This window comes from Chamaea fasciata, unplaced genomic scaffold (assembly GCF_029207755.1).
Source record: "Chamaea fasciata isolate MVZ Bird 193981 ecotype frontalis unplaced genomic scaffold, bChaFas1.0.hap1 SCAF_9, whole genome shotgun sequence".
NCBI classification, from domain to species: domain Eukaryota; kingdom Metazoa; phylum Chordata; class Aves; order Passeriformes; family Sylviidae; genus Chamaea; species Chamaea fasciata.
In genome coordinates, this window is record NW_027094094.1 from 9,048,855 (window position 1) to 9,064,357 (window position 15,503).

Sequence of the window (15,503 nt, forward strand, 5' to 3'; positions counted from 1 at the left end):
ACAGTCTATAATAATTAATAGAGTTGTCTAATACACAGTGGATAGGTTAAGAGTAAATTGCAAAAAAAGGCTTTTGCATTCATGGGGGGCAGGCCACCAAGAAAAAAATAATCAGCGCAAGCACTTAATAAAATTTAAAACCACAAGCTACAATGCTTTAATTGAAATCGTGACAGCAACTAGAGTGGTGCATGTTCTTAGTACTCATGGTCAATCTAGATAATTAGTGTTAATTTTGCTTAATTATTTTTAAAAAGATATCTTCATAACATCTGCTGGTTCCTCTTCATTGCCCATTTGGAGATAAAAATAGTAGGATGCCTTTCTCCAAATTGTACCCCTCCAAATGATACTGAATTAGTGTTAAATATTTTAAACTTTATAAAAAGCCTCAGAAACCTAACACTCACATAGATGCCTCTCAAGAAAGAAGAATACAAGGGGAAGAGGCTGGGAGGTGTGGGGCATAAAAAGAAGGAGTTTAGAGGGTAAGAATCCTAAAAGTTAGAGAGGAGACACTTAAAAAACCACCAAAGGCTGGGAGTGAGCACAAGGAGTAGAACAGTGATCACAGGACAGATGTACGGGGCTGTATACGGGAAATGAAAACACCATCCTGCTATGTTAAGGGAGAGGGGGAAATAATCAGATTTCACATCACAAGGTGAAAGAGCTACCCAACAGAAAGAATTAGAGTCTGACTGTATATTTTTCTATACCATTTGAGCCACATTTAAATAAAATAAATCACCATCCCAGTTCAGTCTTACTGTGAGCAATTAGAATACTAAAGCCCTGTGAACCCGGTGCTAACTCAGAGCCGTTTCTTAACTTGATTTCAGAGCCTTTCCACCCAAGGCATTCTACAATGAAACCTAATTTTATTATAAAGGGTGGTGTCATTTACATTGTTTGGATTTGGAGGCACCCTGTCCTTTGGACATGAAATCAATGCCCTATAGCAGCAGCTGATGCTTTCAACTGCTTCCCACCCCTCCCCAAACTCCTTCTCCCACAGTATCCCCTGCACTCTGTGAGGGGGGGAGCGAGGTGATTCAGTCTGTCTTCCAGCTTCAGAAACAGCTTCTATCTGGAGTTATACAAGGAAGTTTTGCAAAGTGGCATGCTATCACCAGAGATTTAGTCATTCCATGTGGGCTGGATTCAAACTGAGATCTCAGGAGCTCAAAAGACAGAGCGACACAGCCTCCGTGGAAGCCTGTGTACGGCAAGTGCGCGAGAATAGAGCCTTGTAATGAGAGGAAGCACAGGTTTTATTAACAAACAGTATGGCAAACCACAATTTCTTTTAAGATCACTTCATACCTCCTTAGGAGAACTATAATTGGGGATGCCTTGATGTTTCGCTCTGTGACGAGTTAAGAATTATGCCTGAGTCACTGTACTAGCCTTCATTTAAACTTTAATGTGCATTTTGCATTGGGTATGAAAACACCACTGCATGTACAACCTATCCAACACAGAGCAGGTACTTACATGCAGAGAACAGAATGACAACAAATGGATTTGAAATTATTTTTCTCTCTACCTCCACAATTTTGTCCAAGACAAAGCAATAAATTGCTTTATTTAGTTTATTTTCTGCTGTTTTCACCATATGCAGAGAGAGGAAAAGTAACTTATGAGGCTAGCATGAAAAAAAAAAAACCAGAAAAAAAAAAAAGAATAAAATAACCAGAAGCAATGTCAATTTTTTTCAGATGGCTAACACAGAGGATTTATAAAATCCAGAAGGTATAACTGACTTCAGTATAGTTCCCAAGTTGCAGCCCTTTGCAATAGCACCCTGAATTTTCTTACTTGTCTTCATAGCTATTTCAAAAAGAAAAGCAGATAAGCAGCAGCTTTTTTCTTTACATATAATTAAATTTTCAGAGCAAATTTAAAAATTAGGAACCTTTATAAAACTATAATCTTATGTTTGTAAACAAAAATGATCCTGCTGCACCCTTTGCAAAAGCACAGGAGCAGACTTGCAGGTGTTGTTAAAGGGATGACAAAATGAACCCTGTTCTTCTGAAAAACCTCAGAAATCAGGCTATACAAACCCCTGCAACAATACTGTCATCTGTTTAAATACTGGCACTATTGGGGAGGGGAGCACAGCAGTGGTGGGAAGGCTTTCATGTGGTTACATGTTTATTTTATTTAATTTTTTTTGTTAACTCCTTTACTCTGTAGCTTTTACATATTAATATCAGCTCTATGAGAAGAGGAGGAAAATAAAGCATTTGGGGAACTAAAGAAGAACCTTTGTATTATAAAATTACCTGTTTTTAAGAATTCTCTTCAATTGTCCTTAATATTGTTACTTTACAATTCTTTCTCATCAGCATTTCTAAAACTTACAAATCCTTTCCTGCAGAGTTCAGTATATATTACTGATACATTACTAGGCACACATGTTCCACAAAGAAGATACCAGACAAATATGCGATGTTAAAATACTTGTGCTTCTAAATATATTTATTCAAATACTTCACTGGTCCAAGCTCTCTGTATGAAATCCTTCAGAAATATGACCTGCAAGTAAACTTGACTTTACTTAGCGTTTCTTTTCAGTGGCTAATAGGAAATAAAAAAATAGCAGTTCAAATACTGTTGCTACAACAGTAAGCAAAAACAGAGACTAATTTCAGAAAATATACTGAAACATTTGAGGAACTGACCATTAAAACAGGCTTCTTTCTAAATATTTATGAGTCATTTTATAACTGGAAGAAAGGTGTTCTGGAATACTGATCTCTAGTGTTACACCTACAGATCTACAGCACTCACAAATAAATAATAAATATTGATATGTGTGTAGGTCTCTCTACCTCTACTGTAGTTTCAGTTGGTGTACAATATCCAATATAATACATAAGCTATTTAAATACCTCACACCAAACTCAAAACACTGTGAAACACCATGTAATTTTTAAAATGTTTCAGCAAATGTTTCACTTTCAATACCACTGTGTAAGTGTACTTTCCCTATCAAAGATTTTGTGATGCAAACATGATTATTACTGTACCTGATTTGATCATGGCATTCTTGGAGAGATCAAATAATAGAGTTCTTTTCCACCCTTCTTTTTCTAGTGCCTTTTAAAAAAATTCCACTATCAAAGAATGTTAATTTCTAAGGTTTGATCTAGAGATTCCTATGTAAGTATACAATTATTAGGGAAAAAGAGGCACAACAGTGAATATTTTAAAGCAATGTAATCAATATTTTTGCTTTGTGTAGATTTCCCTGCAACAATGAACAAAAAGATCTACTTCAGATTTAGAAACTCAGCTTTAAAGGGAAAGCTAGACAACAAAAAGCAAGAAAGTACTCACCTCTTCACGTAATTTTATCAACTGCAACATGAACGCACAAAAAAGATAAAAAGGAAAGAAATGGCAGGAAAGAAAGATCAGTTGTGTGACAGGATACAGAATTAACATTGACAATTTATCTGTTTACATGTTTAGCATTTAAAAATCACAGACAAACACATTAAAAGAACCTAAACATAGACTACATGCAGAGTTTTTTGAACGAATAAAGATCACTTTCTCACACTGTCACATTAAACAAAGAGAATAGTGTGAAATTCTCTTTTAAACCACATCTAAGACACCATCATGAAATAAAGGGGAATGACTTCATAGAAGTCTATATTATAAAGAAAAAAACAAGTTTACTATTCCTCTCTTCGAAGATTGTACAGCTGAAGTGGTTTTGTATATACAAGTTTTCAGAATGTTTTCTGTATATTTTAGTTGTGACAACTGATTTCTTATTTTACCAGCAGATCTAACTTATTAATAGATGACTGCATCTTTACAGCATGTATTTCAGTATTTCAATTTTTATATACCTGAGTTCTTCTGTAACTATATTATTTAATTTTATTATTGAACTTCATACTGAGGGTTTTTGCCAGGTAAAAAAATGAAGCAGCTTAGTTAAATGCCTCAGAACTATGATTTATTGAGCAGCATATTTAAAAATAGACAAAGGAATAGGGAACAACAATATTACCCTCAGAAAAGACCCATTCCAGGTTCTTGATCCAGACCACTATACAGTGTGTTTATATATACACACAGAGTATATGTGTATGCTTATATAGTATATAAATTTTTATTTATTTATTTATGCTTGCAAATCAACAGAACCTAACACTAATAATATTGCTCCGGCAGCTTTACTATAAAACTAAATAAAACCCCAGCCTGATTATCAGTGTCGTATTATACTCGCCCCTTAGAGAGACAGATAAATTATTTGTACTGGAACAAAATGTATAATTACTCACAACAAATATCTGCACAAGAACGGCCCTTTATAAAAAATTGCAGTTCTCTCACCGATTCCAGTTCAAAATTACAAGACCTACACAATTATCTCAGTTTATGCTGATACTTCACCTACAGTTTCACAACACTAATTTTCAACATGTGTAAGCTGAGAATGTTTACTACTAACAAAGTCTCACCAGCATGAAGGAAACAAAAGAACCTCCAGTATTCTCTATTGTTTCATATGGCTCGCCTAACACTGAAGGCTGTCCTCGCCCCGTTAGCAAAAGGGACAAGAGGCTCTAACCAGATGTAATTTGGAAGGCTCCTACACCACCCCGACTTGAACTGGGCCAGCTCTTCTGCACCGAGCTAAAGGAACTTTGCTAGAATTTGGTATAAAGAAAACTGCACGGCCGGCCAAACCAGCGCTTAAATTCAAGTGCTTGGCCTATCATAAATTGGTCTCTTTCTCCAGCTCTTCCCCCCCTTTTTTCCCCAAAAAGGCAAACATTAAGGCTCTTTAGAAAGAGACGATCTGGGAGTTGATCACACAGCTATCTTTTCTTTCTGAGGCCACCATTCTTCAGTTGACTATGATACTTAAAGGGCCAAAGTTTAAAACGACTCTCCCGCAATAGAGCCCGTACAGGCATGCCACCCTGCTATAATCAATGAGAGTTTTAAAATGCTGCACATTTGTTTTTTCAATAGGTCCCAAACAAAAATGTTCTATCTTGTTTGTGCTGCATGGCTGAATTTAAGCTCTGCATGGGATCTGCAGCTAAGCTAAGTAATGGGAGAGGGTTGGGGTTTTTTAACATTGGCTGAAAGATATTCATTCAAATTAACAAAAGATGTATTTTTCCCCCATTTAACAATGCTCTTGATGAAAATGTGTTACCTTCACATTTCTATTTTGAAACATTATTTTTATTATGCTCACTCCTGAACTGTAAACAGCGTTAAGCCGTGAGCAGCCACCATTTTAGGTTATGATAATCAGCATATTTTTGAAACAAAGATTTTTTTTTTTTTTTTTGCAATACAGAATTCGATACAAGAGGTAATCTGTTCCTTTGTAAGCTAAAAAAAGAAAAAAAATCTGGTTTACGCTGGTTTGAACCAGTGGAATCTCTTGTGGCTAAGCCTTCTGCTGTGACTAAAATCAAAACTGCACCACGGAGAGCGAGGGAGCGGGATGGGATGTGTGTGTGTGTATGTGTGTGTGTGCACGCACGCGTGTGGCCGCGAGGCCGTCACATGACACAGAAAACTGCCGAATTTTTTTTTTTTTTTAAAAAGCTGATAACGCCACCGCCGTCTCTGTCCGCATATAGATAACGAATAAATGCTGAACTCTATTAAACGCCCTTTACACATTATCGTGGGTCGAACACACAATTTTCTGAACTTATGATGACAGTCTATTTATTTTGCTATAAACCCTCGGCATGTAACGAACAGATTTGTGTCTGGTAATGATCTGCTCTGCCAGGGCTATATGAAATGATACCGACCTTCTTTAGATCTTGGCGAATTAAATTGACCAACTTCACCCCCTGGTCTGTAGCTGAAGTTTGACACACTTTATGCACAGCAAGCCCAAATCTAATATTATCACAACTTTGTAGTCAGAAATTAAGTAGACGCAAAATATTTGTTCACCACGAATCACATATAGAATGTATGGGTATACAGATACGCAGTTTAAACCAATGCGAATTTATTTAAACTAACTAATGAACACAGCTGCAAAGAGAAAGGAACACTGTTACACCTCAAGAAAGTTGATAATATTTAACCTCACATCATTTCTGTCGAGAGAGATTACTGATTTAACCCAACATATACCTCCTCAAAAGCATACGAATTGCTACATAAAACAGTTCTATTATTATTAAAGTGAAGCTACAACTTCAGGTAGTGTATCACTGCACTGAAAAACTCAAGACTTTCAAGGAATTTGCTATTTATTGGTGGCCAGGACGACAAACAAGACTTGAAAGCAACAGCCTGTATAAGATCACTCTTGGAAAATAAATAACAACCCAATGCACACAGTAGTTTTTTGGGATTGGGTTTGTAAAGTGGGTTTTTTGGTTTTTTGTGGGTTTTTTTGATGCAAGAAGGGACAGTTCTTGGTTTTCAACCTCTGAGTGTCTCATCTGACTACATTCACGCGATTCAAATTAAGAAGAAATTAATATATGTTAACCAATGACTTTACAGAACTCTAGGTGCATTAAGGGCACTATATCACTACATATCTCATGAAAAAAAGTTGCATTTATTTCAAAAGACTCCTTTAATAGCAGACTTCTGTAATTCTTACATCTTCTTAGAGGAAATTTCTACATGCTCTATCTGTAAAAGCAGTTATATCTTGGTATAATCATTATAAGGTCATACTAGCCAGCAAGCTTTAAGTTCCTTTTGTCTTCTCTCTCTCCACCAAAAACATCATGAAAATGTTTATCACAATGACAAAGACCAAAATCTCTTATCTCTTGTTTGCCTCTGGGCAACAACCCAGGTATTCAATATTTCTATTGGCGGATTTTACCAATATTTGTGGTTTGGTACAGGAGCAATTCTGAGCTGGCAACTTTTTTTCAACACCTCCTCTGTCAGAAAAGGAATCCTTTCTCTCCCCTTTCACACTTGGTAACTGAACTGGGGAAAGCAAACCCACCATTTTTCAGTTAAACTAATTTAACCTAATCCAAACTTATTGAGAAGTAAAAATCCTACTATATTAGGGTCAGGATCAGTCCATGTACCTACATTTATTTCCATCAGACAAAACAAAAGCAAGCATTTGAAACATCTTCAAATATTTTACATGGCTTTAAGTTACACCTGAGCATCCTTTCATCCTTTACTCGAAGTTTTCTATTGATAGAATAATGTACAAGAGTGAAAGCATATTAGACCTGGGGTTACTGAGCTAAAGATGACAATATCTCATGGTCAGTGCCTGGTAAGTACCAAACCTTACACTTGATTTTGAAAGACGTACATTCTAATAAGCTCAATACCAGCTGAAGTTTTCGCACTAACTGCTTGCACCCCTAGCTACATGTGTATAAGTACAGGTATAAATAAAGATATTAAATAAGAAAAAGAGAATGTGATATTTATTATTGAAACAATACATAATGTATTTTAAAAATACTGGCATCCACATATTTAAAAGAAATTAGGTGAATCTTGTATGATGCTATTTAATTATATTTTTCAAGAAAGGAATGAAGAACTTAAAAAAGTACAGAGGCAAAAATTTGAAGTTGGGCTACAGAAAAGGATTACCTAAAAAACTATACAACAGTCCTTCCACAGCCAAAATTTTCTTCTGTTTAAATAGTGGTCATTTGGAAGAAAAAGCCCTAAGCTGACAAACGGTTGAAGGTGTCATTCAGTTCCTTGAGATGAGAACATGTCTCTTTCACCAAGTTTGGAAAAAAGATCATCAGTCACAAAAAGTGCTCACATGAACCAGTTATTTAAACATTCTATAAAAAGTGAAAATAAAATATTTTATCTCATCCCTACACATAAGATATTCTGTTATAAGTAAAGCTTCTTATCACAATTGCCCTTTTATGTCTGAATTCACACAATTTTTTCTTGAAATGTAAAAGCAGCAGCACCTTAAGAGAAATAAAATGAGAACCTTAACACTTTCACGGGACTGCATTTACAATCATGACATACAGACTGTGAAACTTCTCTCCCAAAAATAATCTTCTTCATAAATTCATTATTTAGGTATAAAACCCCCTCTTTATTTTACTCAAATTTTGGAATCTCCCCTTTCTATCATCTATAAATATGAAGATTAATGTCCTTCAAATTTAAGTCTTCACAGAGATATCAGAGCTGCTATACTCCAGTCTCATGCCTTCAGATAATGCATCCTGTGACTAATTTCATCCATGTATGAATTAAAGTCTATTACAGAGCTTAAAACTTACAGAGCATGTTTAAAATACTCTATATGACTGGGGTTATGGAGTCTGTGTTTTGAAAGTCCTTGAACCAGGCAAGTCTGCAAGTCTTTATTTTTTTCTGTCCTTAATGGAACTGAGCCTATACTGAGCGTAGAAGATACCAAAAAAATTTCAGAACATTGTTCTGATCCATTTCCTTATTTAATAACACATTTATCAAGTAAACATTTAAACAATTTTTTCTTTCATTTGGAAAATAATTTGGATTCTATCTGGTCAGAAGAGAAAATATGACCTGTAGGAAAACTTCGAACAAAAAATACAAGACTTTGATAACATGAATTTCAGAAAGAAAAGAAATATTCTCATTTCAGACAGAGTGTCAAGCAAGTTTCATCCCAAAAAGAAATATTAACAGGTGGGTCAAAATCTCCTGAATAAAGCGTTGCCTTTACAGTTTTTGGTAGTCTAGCAGGATCTTCACTGTAGTATGCAGAACAACAATACGGGTACAAGATTTTAAAAAAGCCTCAGGATTATCAAGCTTTCATTCATTAAAAGAGGTGGATAGCACTCTGCATCCTAGTACAACACGCATTATGAAAGCACGCTCTTATTAGTTACAACTTGTGTTTTTCGTACAAGGAGAGAAAATCTGGTTAAAGAAGGAGTCACACAAGGAAACTGAGTGGGATACTGCCTAATTCTGAGAGCGCACTTTCATTTGTTTTGCCTGCCAGTGTTGATTTAATTATACTGCATTATTATCAAAGCTGCATTATGTACTTTTTTATTCCTTTTACATGCGTTTGAGGTGAAGACCTTGGCTTTGTCGGCAAACAGCGTGTTTCAAGTTATTTCTTAAGTACTAAATAATAAAGAAAAGAGAAGAAAAGATTTTTTTTGAGATAGCAGACAGTGATCACAAGTTAAAGGGTTAAATGTAAGATCTCCAAGAAACATTTTGAAGTTGATTAAGACCCCAGCTTTGCATTAAACAGTATCACTTCCACATGAGTTGTTGCTAATACTGTTAAGGAGCAGCTTGAGAAGCCCAGTGTGCCAGTGACCTCCTTCACCCTCCAGCCACCCACTAGGGCTTCTTGATTAGCATCCTACCTGGTTCTCTGAGGAATTCCCATCATCCCCTAGGAGCTCATTCCGCACCTCATCACTGTAGGCGATTCGTGACCTTTTCTGTAAAACAAAAAGAAAAAAGGGTTAGGAAGTAAAGCTCCGAAGCCATTGGTATCAAGGCTGATCATCTTAAACCTCGAGAGCCCCCTAATGGATACCTATTTGATTAAAAAAAAATAAATCTGCAAGTGAAAGTTATTACAAAGTTCCTCAAACTGCTGTATCTTAACAAATCTGCATGGCAAAACTATAGTATTTCTAAGGCAGTCACACCCTCAACATTGCAGCAATGAAAGCAGCTTCTGTGAAGCCTGAGACACGTTACATGTGAGGCAATACACACTAATAGCAGAAGCATTGAAAAAAGTGCAGGAACCAAATGCATTTTTCTGAAGAACACTTGCTAGCAGGCCACAGAACACAATATAACAGCAATGGCAGCAATGCCTCTAGACAGGAAAGGAAGACTGAGTTTTTTTCATATTAAAAAAACCCCAAAAACCAAACCTGAACAACACACATGTGACATATCTGATTCTATTTTAAAATGTAGAAAATTAACAAGCATTTTCTATGCTGCTGGGAAAGGATCAGAAATTAAAGGGTGAAAGAAAGGAGAGAAAATAACAGTACAAGGAAACATTGTTTTTCAGCAGTTCGCAGAAACACCACAAAACTGAGACAGTCATCCCTGGGATAGTTATGACAGAAAGGATATTAAGTAAATTCACAGCTTATGAGCACCAGATTTGCTCTTGAACTGATAATTATGGTGACTCTAAACTAGATCAAGTGCCAAGCAATGGAAAGCAAATGTGTGATGATTACCAAGGTAGCACAGGATTCAACAGAGCAATGGGGAAGTCCACAATGAGAATATCTACTTTTTTTTTTTCTTTTTGAGAGTAGTTATGGTAATTTTTACACCTCATCAGAGGAAGAAACCCAAGAGTAACAAAAACTAAGCTGTTGAGCCTTCCTTTATTGATGGGGGCTTCCCTCACACACTGCCATGATAGTGACCACCAGTAGGAACTCAGAAAAAATAAATCCCTCCTCAAACCTTCCCTGCTTGGGCCATCACGCCAATACTTGTGCTTGGGACTGAGGCACAGCAAAAAAACACTAGGAATTATACTGAGCACAGGGAAATTCACCATCTTCATAATGAAGAGGTGTTTGAAAGTGGGCCACCCTTTGTGCAAGGGACGTAGCAGTGAAGTAAGCCTCGTATGGGACATGTCAGAGCAGAACATCTTAGCTCTTTAGGCTGTGTAGCTCCCCTTTATTACCAACATGATTGCTACAATGTTTACACATTTGTGATTCACTTGCCAGCCCTTCAGATCTAGATTATATCCTAAAGCTACAGATGTAAGTAGGAAGGACAAAGCCTTGGACCATAGACCCATGGCAAGAGGTGAATTGTGCCAAATCTTCTGGAGATCTCAGCTGTCACAGTTTCATACTAACCAAGCTAAAGTAGTCTACAGCATTAAAGGAAATGAGAACCTTTAAACAGGCTGTGGTATCAGAGCTGCCTGTTTAAATTATTCATTTCATCACTATGGGGGACTAAAACACTCCACAGTATGCAAGAATATCATATGGAGATAGGTTTTGTTTTTCTCTTTTCTCACCAAAAAGCCAACAAATTGGCATAGATTGCTCAATTACATTATTTTCCTATTTTTATTTGATACACATCAAACAAGGAAGAAAATTACAAATATATACCAATAAATATCTAATCATTTCTGATTAAGATTCAATCTTAAGACCTCATTTGAGGTCTAGTAGTTCAACTGTACACTTTCTCCCAATTTCACAAAATAACTCAGCCCCATTGATCCTGTTAGTGTTGAATGTATTTATCATGATTAGACTGAGATGAGGAGCATGATGCCTCATGAGCTTGTTCTCCAGTGAACAAGCTTCATAATAATATGTAGGGACTGAAATGGTCCTTGATAACACATCATTTATTTGAAAGATATAACTGGATGACATTCTCATTCTTTACAGCCTGCATGGGAGAAAGAAAAAGAATATACTTCAGAGAAAGAAACAGATGTTAATAGCAATACTATTTCTAGAGGACCTTTATAATCCTTTATTAACATCACCACTGACCTTAATAAATATATTTGTGTCATTGTTCTTTTATTGTAGTAATCTGTCATGATCCGAAAATCAGAAATTTTATGAAAAGAAATAATGCTTTGGCTACAATTAGGTATAACTCTTTGCCATAATCAATAAATAATTTTATACTACTTTTGATCACAGTTTCACTACCAAATGAATCAATAATATAAAAGGAAAGGTCTTTGAACTAAAGTGTTCATTTATTCTTTCAGGATTTGTCCAAAATATCAATATCTTGAAATATTATTCTTATTTTTATTGAAGTATTATTGGCTAACACTTTTAAATGTGGCTATCAAGATTAGTTCAGTTTGTCTGGACTCAATAATTAGGTATTTTTAAAAATTATTTTTTAGTTCATAACCATCAGCTGTTTATAAATATACACTTTAGCCAAATGCAAGAATGATAGTTTGAGCTGGAAATGTCACACACTCTGCTACAGTTTGAAGGAACCCAATTCATAATGCATTTTATAAATAGTTAATGACTTCTATACATAAGCTAACCAGGCAAATCAAGAAATTGTCAACATTTTTAGTCTTAGTTGTCAGTTACCACTGTCTACTGGTACTTTATATGTATGTTTCTAGAAAAGACAGAAGCTTTACAGAGTTTGTAATCCAAGGCATTTCTGGGCAGCTCAATATAGGTTTAAGAGGTTCTGAGTGCAGTTTTTTGTCTGCAAAGCTCTGTCATAAATAGAAGTTTTCCTTGTATTTTATATTTTTTTGTATATACCTAAACAAAAAGTCTAAGCACACAAGAGGTTTTGCTCAGTGAATGTGTTTGCATTTGAGCATAGCGTGTGCCCAAACACAGGGACACAACAGGGTTAAGCTACTTTCTACAAGAACTTCAACACCCAGAAAGTTTCAGGGGCTGTTTTAAATGTACTACAGTATCCAGACCTTCTGACAAGGAAGAATTTCTGATTCCAGGCAGATCTCTCTTGGTTTATGAACAGGATTTTTGCATACTGATTGGGTGATTTCCTTAAAGCCCTGTTCAAACAGATACACTTGCTCAGTTCTGTCTGGCAATTTGGCTTTAAACAATCTGTCTACTTGACCCAAGCCTTAACATTTCCCAATAGAACTGAATGTGTTCATAGGCAAGCCCAGCTAAATTAGAATTGAAATGAATTAACTCAGCTTAAACTAATTAAGATCTGTGATCTGCAGTACCACCCCCCTGTATGATTCTACATGTGAAGCAGGGTACACGTAACCAGACTGTAAGAATTCTGCTATACCACTAATCTGAGCATACCAATGAAGTTCCTCTATTACTAAAGCATATGAGAAGTTAATTTCCATGGCCTACACATGGCAAAGCAATTGCTTAAATTGCCTCACCTGGGAATTTAATACAATGTTATCATCAGACCAGCCACACTGTAAATAGATTTATAATGCTTTCCATGTGCTGGGCTAGGTTGCATATGAATTAAGTAATGATCTGGTATTACAATACAATCAGCTAGTTCCCACACCTGGCAGACAGGATATTTTGCTAAATTACTACCTATACAGATACATCACAACATAAAAACAGAGAAGGTAATGGGAAGAGAAACAATCTACATGGTGTATGACTGAATTTTACACGGTAACCAAATAAGATGTAGATAGAAAGAGGTATCCAAAATAATCTATTTCCAACATCTGCACAACAGAACACATACTTATTCATTTCTATTCAATTTTGGCCTAATTTTCCGCATTCTATACTTTAATTACCATCCACATTCTGAAATGTTCCCATTAGTGAAGGCCAGAACTAGCCAGTGCCCCCTCACTCCAATGCACTTCCAGCAATCAGCCAAGTAATTGATATAAAGTATTGTACATTTTCGTACATGAACTGAAGAATAGCTTTCCCTCTCCTAAATGCTAAGCAGCCCCCGAACAGATGAGCAAACGTAGGTGCATTTCAGACAAAAGGCCCAGCAGGTCCTTTTATCCCAACCTCTCAGATTTTCAGGCTCAATGTTTTAAGAGCAGATTAAACAGATTTTTCTGGTGGAATATGTGTAAACAACAAAAAGGCTTATTTATCCACAAACATCTGTTTTCATACAAAATTTATTAGAATTTCTAAGTATATATAAATGTTTTCAAAAAAATCTCCAGGCATCTGTTTCAGAGTTTGGCCCTGCTCTAAATATAAATAAATACTTGAGATTAACATAACCACAAATAATTTGTGCGAATACATCAGATTTTATTTTGTGTTCTTTGACAGTAGTCACTTCTGCCATTGGTCTTGCTAAAAGCAAGGTGAAAAAATGGACTTGACCCCCAAATGGACAGATAAATATGGAAGAATATACACTTTCATCTCTGCCTTTTGGAATAGGTATTTAAGTTTTGGGGTTTTTTTTGCTGAGCACAAATGGAAAAGATACAGTTTTAAAAATTTAGAGGAAAAGTGGCCATATTGAACAATCTTAAAGCTTATATTGAAACAGAAACCCAAACTGATTTATTAAATAAAAGAAATTGGAATTTCTTTTCAATTTGAAAAATTGTGTTCAAACGTCAGTTTTCAAAACTTATATTTCATTCAAAACTGTATTTCTCTGCAAAGGTGATCATGGAACAACAGACTCGACTGCAATTCCAAAGGACTTTCCTGTTCCTAAGTAGCTGAGTTTTTAGCAATTGGGTGCATGAAGCAGGAAAATTGTGCTAATATACAACCTGATGCAATGCTGACCTTCCAAACATTTCCTTAAGAAAACTGAAAAAAAACAACAAAACAACCAAAAACTGGATACATTCCTGTCCAAAAGTAAATAAAAACTATTCCACAAATCCACTGAAACTTCTGACTGAAAGAATCAATTTAACAGTACATGTCAGCTGGCAAAAGTCAATGCCTCAGCCACCCCCAGTGTTGCCTCCCTGCCTGTACACGCAGAGAAGAGGCTGCAGGCAACTGCAAAAGAGGAACACAGCTCAAACCCCGTGTTCTGCCACTCTGCCAAATGTCAACAGCTTCCTGCAACAGTGGAGAGAAATCAAATTTCAAGTGCTAATGTGAAATTAATGGAGAGATACTCTCACCCATCTTAAACAGATGTCACAGGTCCATAAATCTTCTTTTCAATAATCCCCATCAAACACGCTTTTGGTTTCATTATGGGGTGAGGGCAGGGAGAAAGGTCAAGCAAACTCCCATGAGGACACAACACGTTTTGTTATGTTGGATCGTGAAAAACGCAGCTCCTGTCCACAAAACTACTTCCACCTCAAACTCATGACCAGTGGTTCATGTGTGTCACCAACAAGGCAGATGCTTAAACTTCTACATTGCACCTGCTGTGGGTAGGGAAGGAAACAGGTGACCTGAGAGAGAACTGAAATTCACTGTTTCTGTGACTTTATGGAGTAACAGGATGGTTTCTATTGTGAAAAAGACAGTTCTATTTAGAAATGCCGCTTTTATTTATCTGAACTCACACTTCTAAACTTAACAACCCAGAGATGGAAAGATTTTTCAAAATTCAAAAGGCTGGAACTAACTGACCTCTGCCTCATTCTGTTTTCAGAGAATGCTCAAATATTCACTATGAACACTATGGAAATCTATGCAGACATTTAAAGAAACCTAATATAATGCAATACAACAGTTATAAATCCAAGTGTAGAAAGCTTCAGGTGAGTACTGCCTGGGCTTGAATAGTACTCTCCAAACATAACAAGGAATACCACCCCTTAGACTGGCATATAAATCAATTTTATTTTTCTTTTTATTATAACCACTCATCTTTGCTTGTTTGAATTACCACATACCAATTCCAAACCTTGGTCCCTCCATACACAGTATCTTACTTTTCATCAAAATTTAGTTTCTCCAAGGTGCCTTTAGTGCTGGGCTGTTCTGCACAGCAGTTTGCCAGCCTTTTTATTCACGGGCCATAATCTCAAAATGTGCCAGGCATCAGCTGCTGCAGGAAGGAAG

The 15,503-nt window shown here is 36.1% G+C and overlaps 1 protein-coding gene across 4 annotated transcripts in view; it reads right to left on the minus strand.

The window, feature by feature from the left end:
- The window catches only part of VTI1A (vesicle transport through interaction with t-SNAREs 1A), a 266,853-nt gene that overhangs the window by 207,364 nt on the left and 43,986 nt on the right, over nt 1-15,503 (minus strand). For 2 of the 4 annotated variants that reach the window (XM_066190922.1, XM_066190924.1), the window contains exons 4-5: nt 9,369-9,446; nt 3,349-3,369 (exon numbers count right to left, since the gene is read on the minus strand). In XM_066190922.1, coding sequence (XP_066047019.1) covers nt 3,349-3,369; nt 9,369-9,446 — 99 coding nt within the window. The remainder of the gene's footprint in view (nt 1-3,348; nt 3,370-9,368; nt 9,447-15,503) is intronic. The other 2 variants (XM_066190923.1, XM_066190925.1) reach the window with 1 other exon arrangement.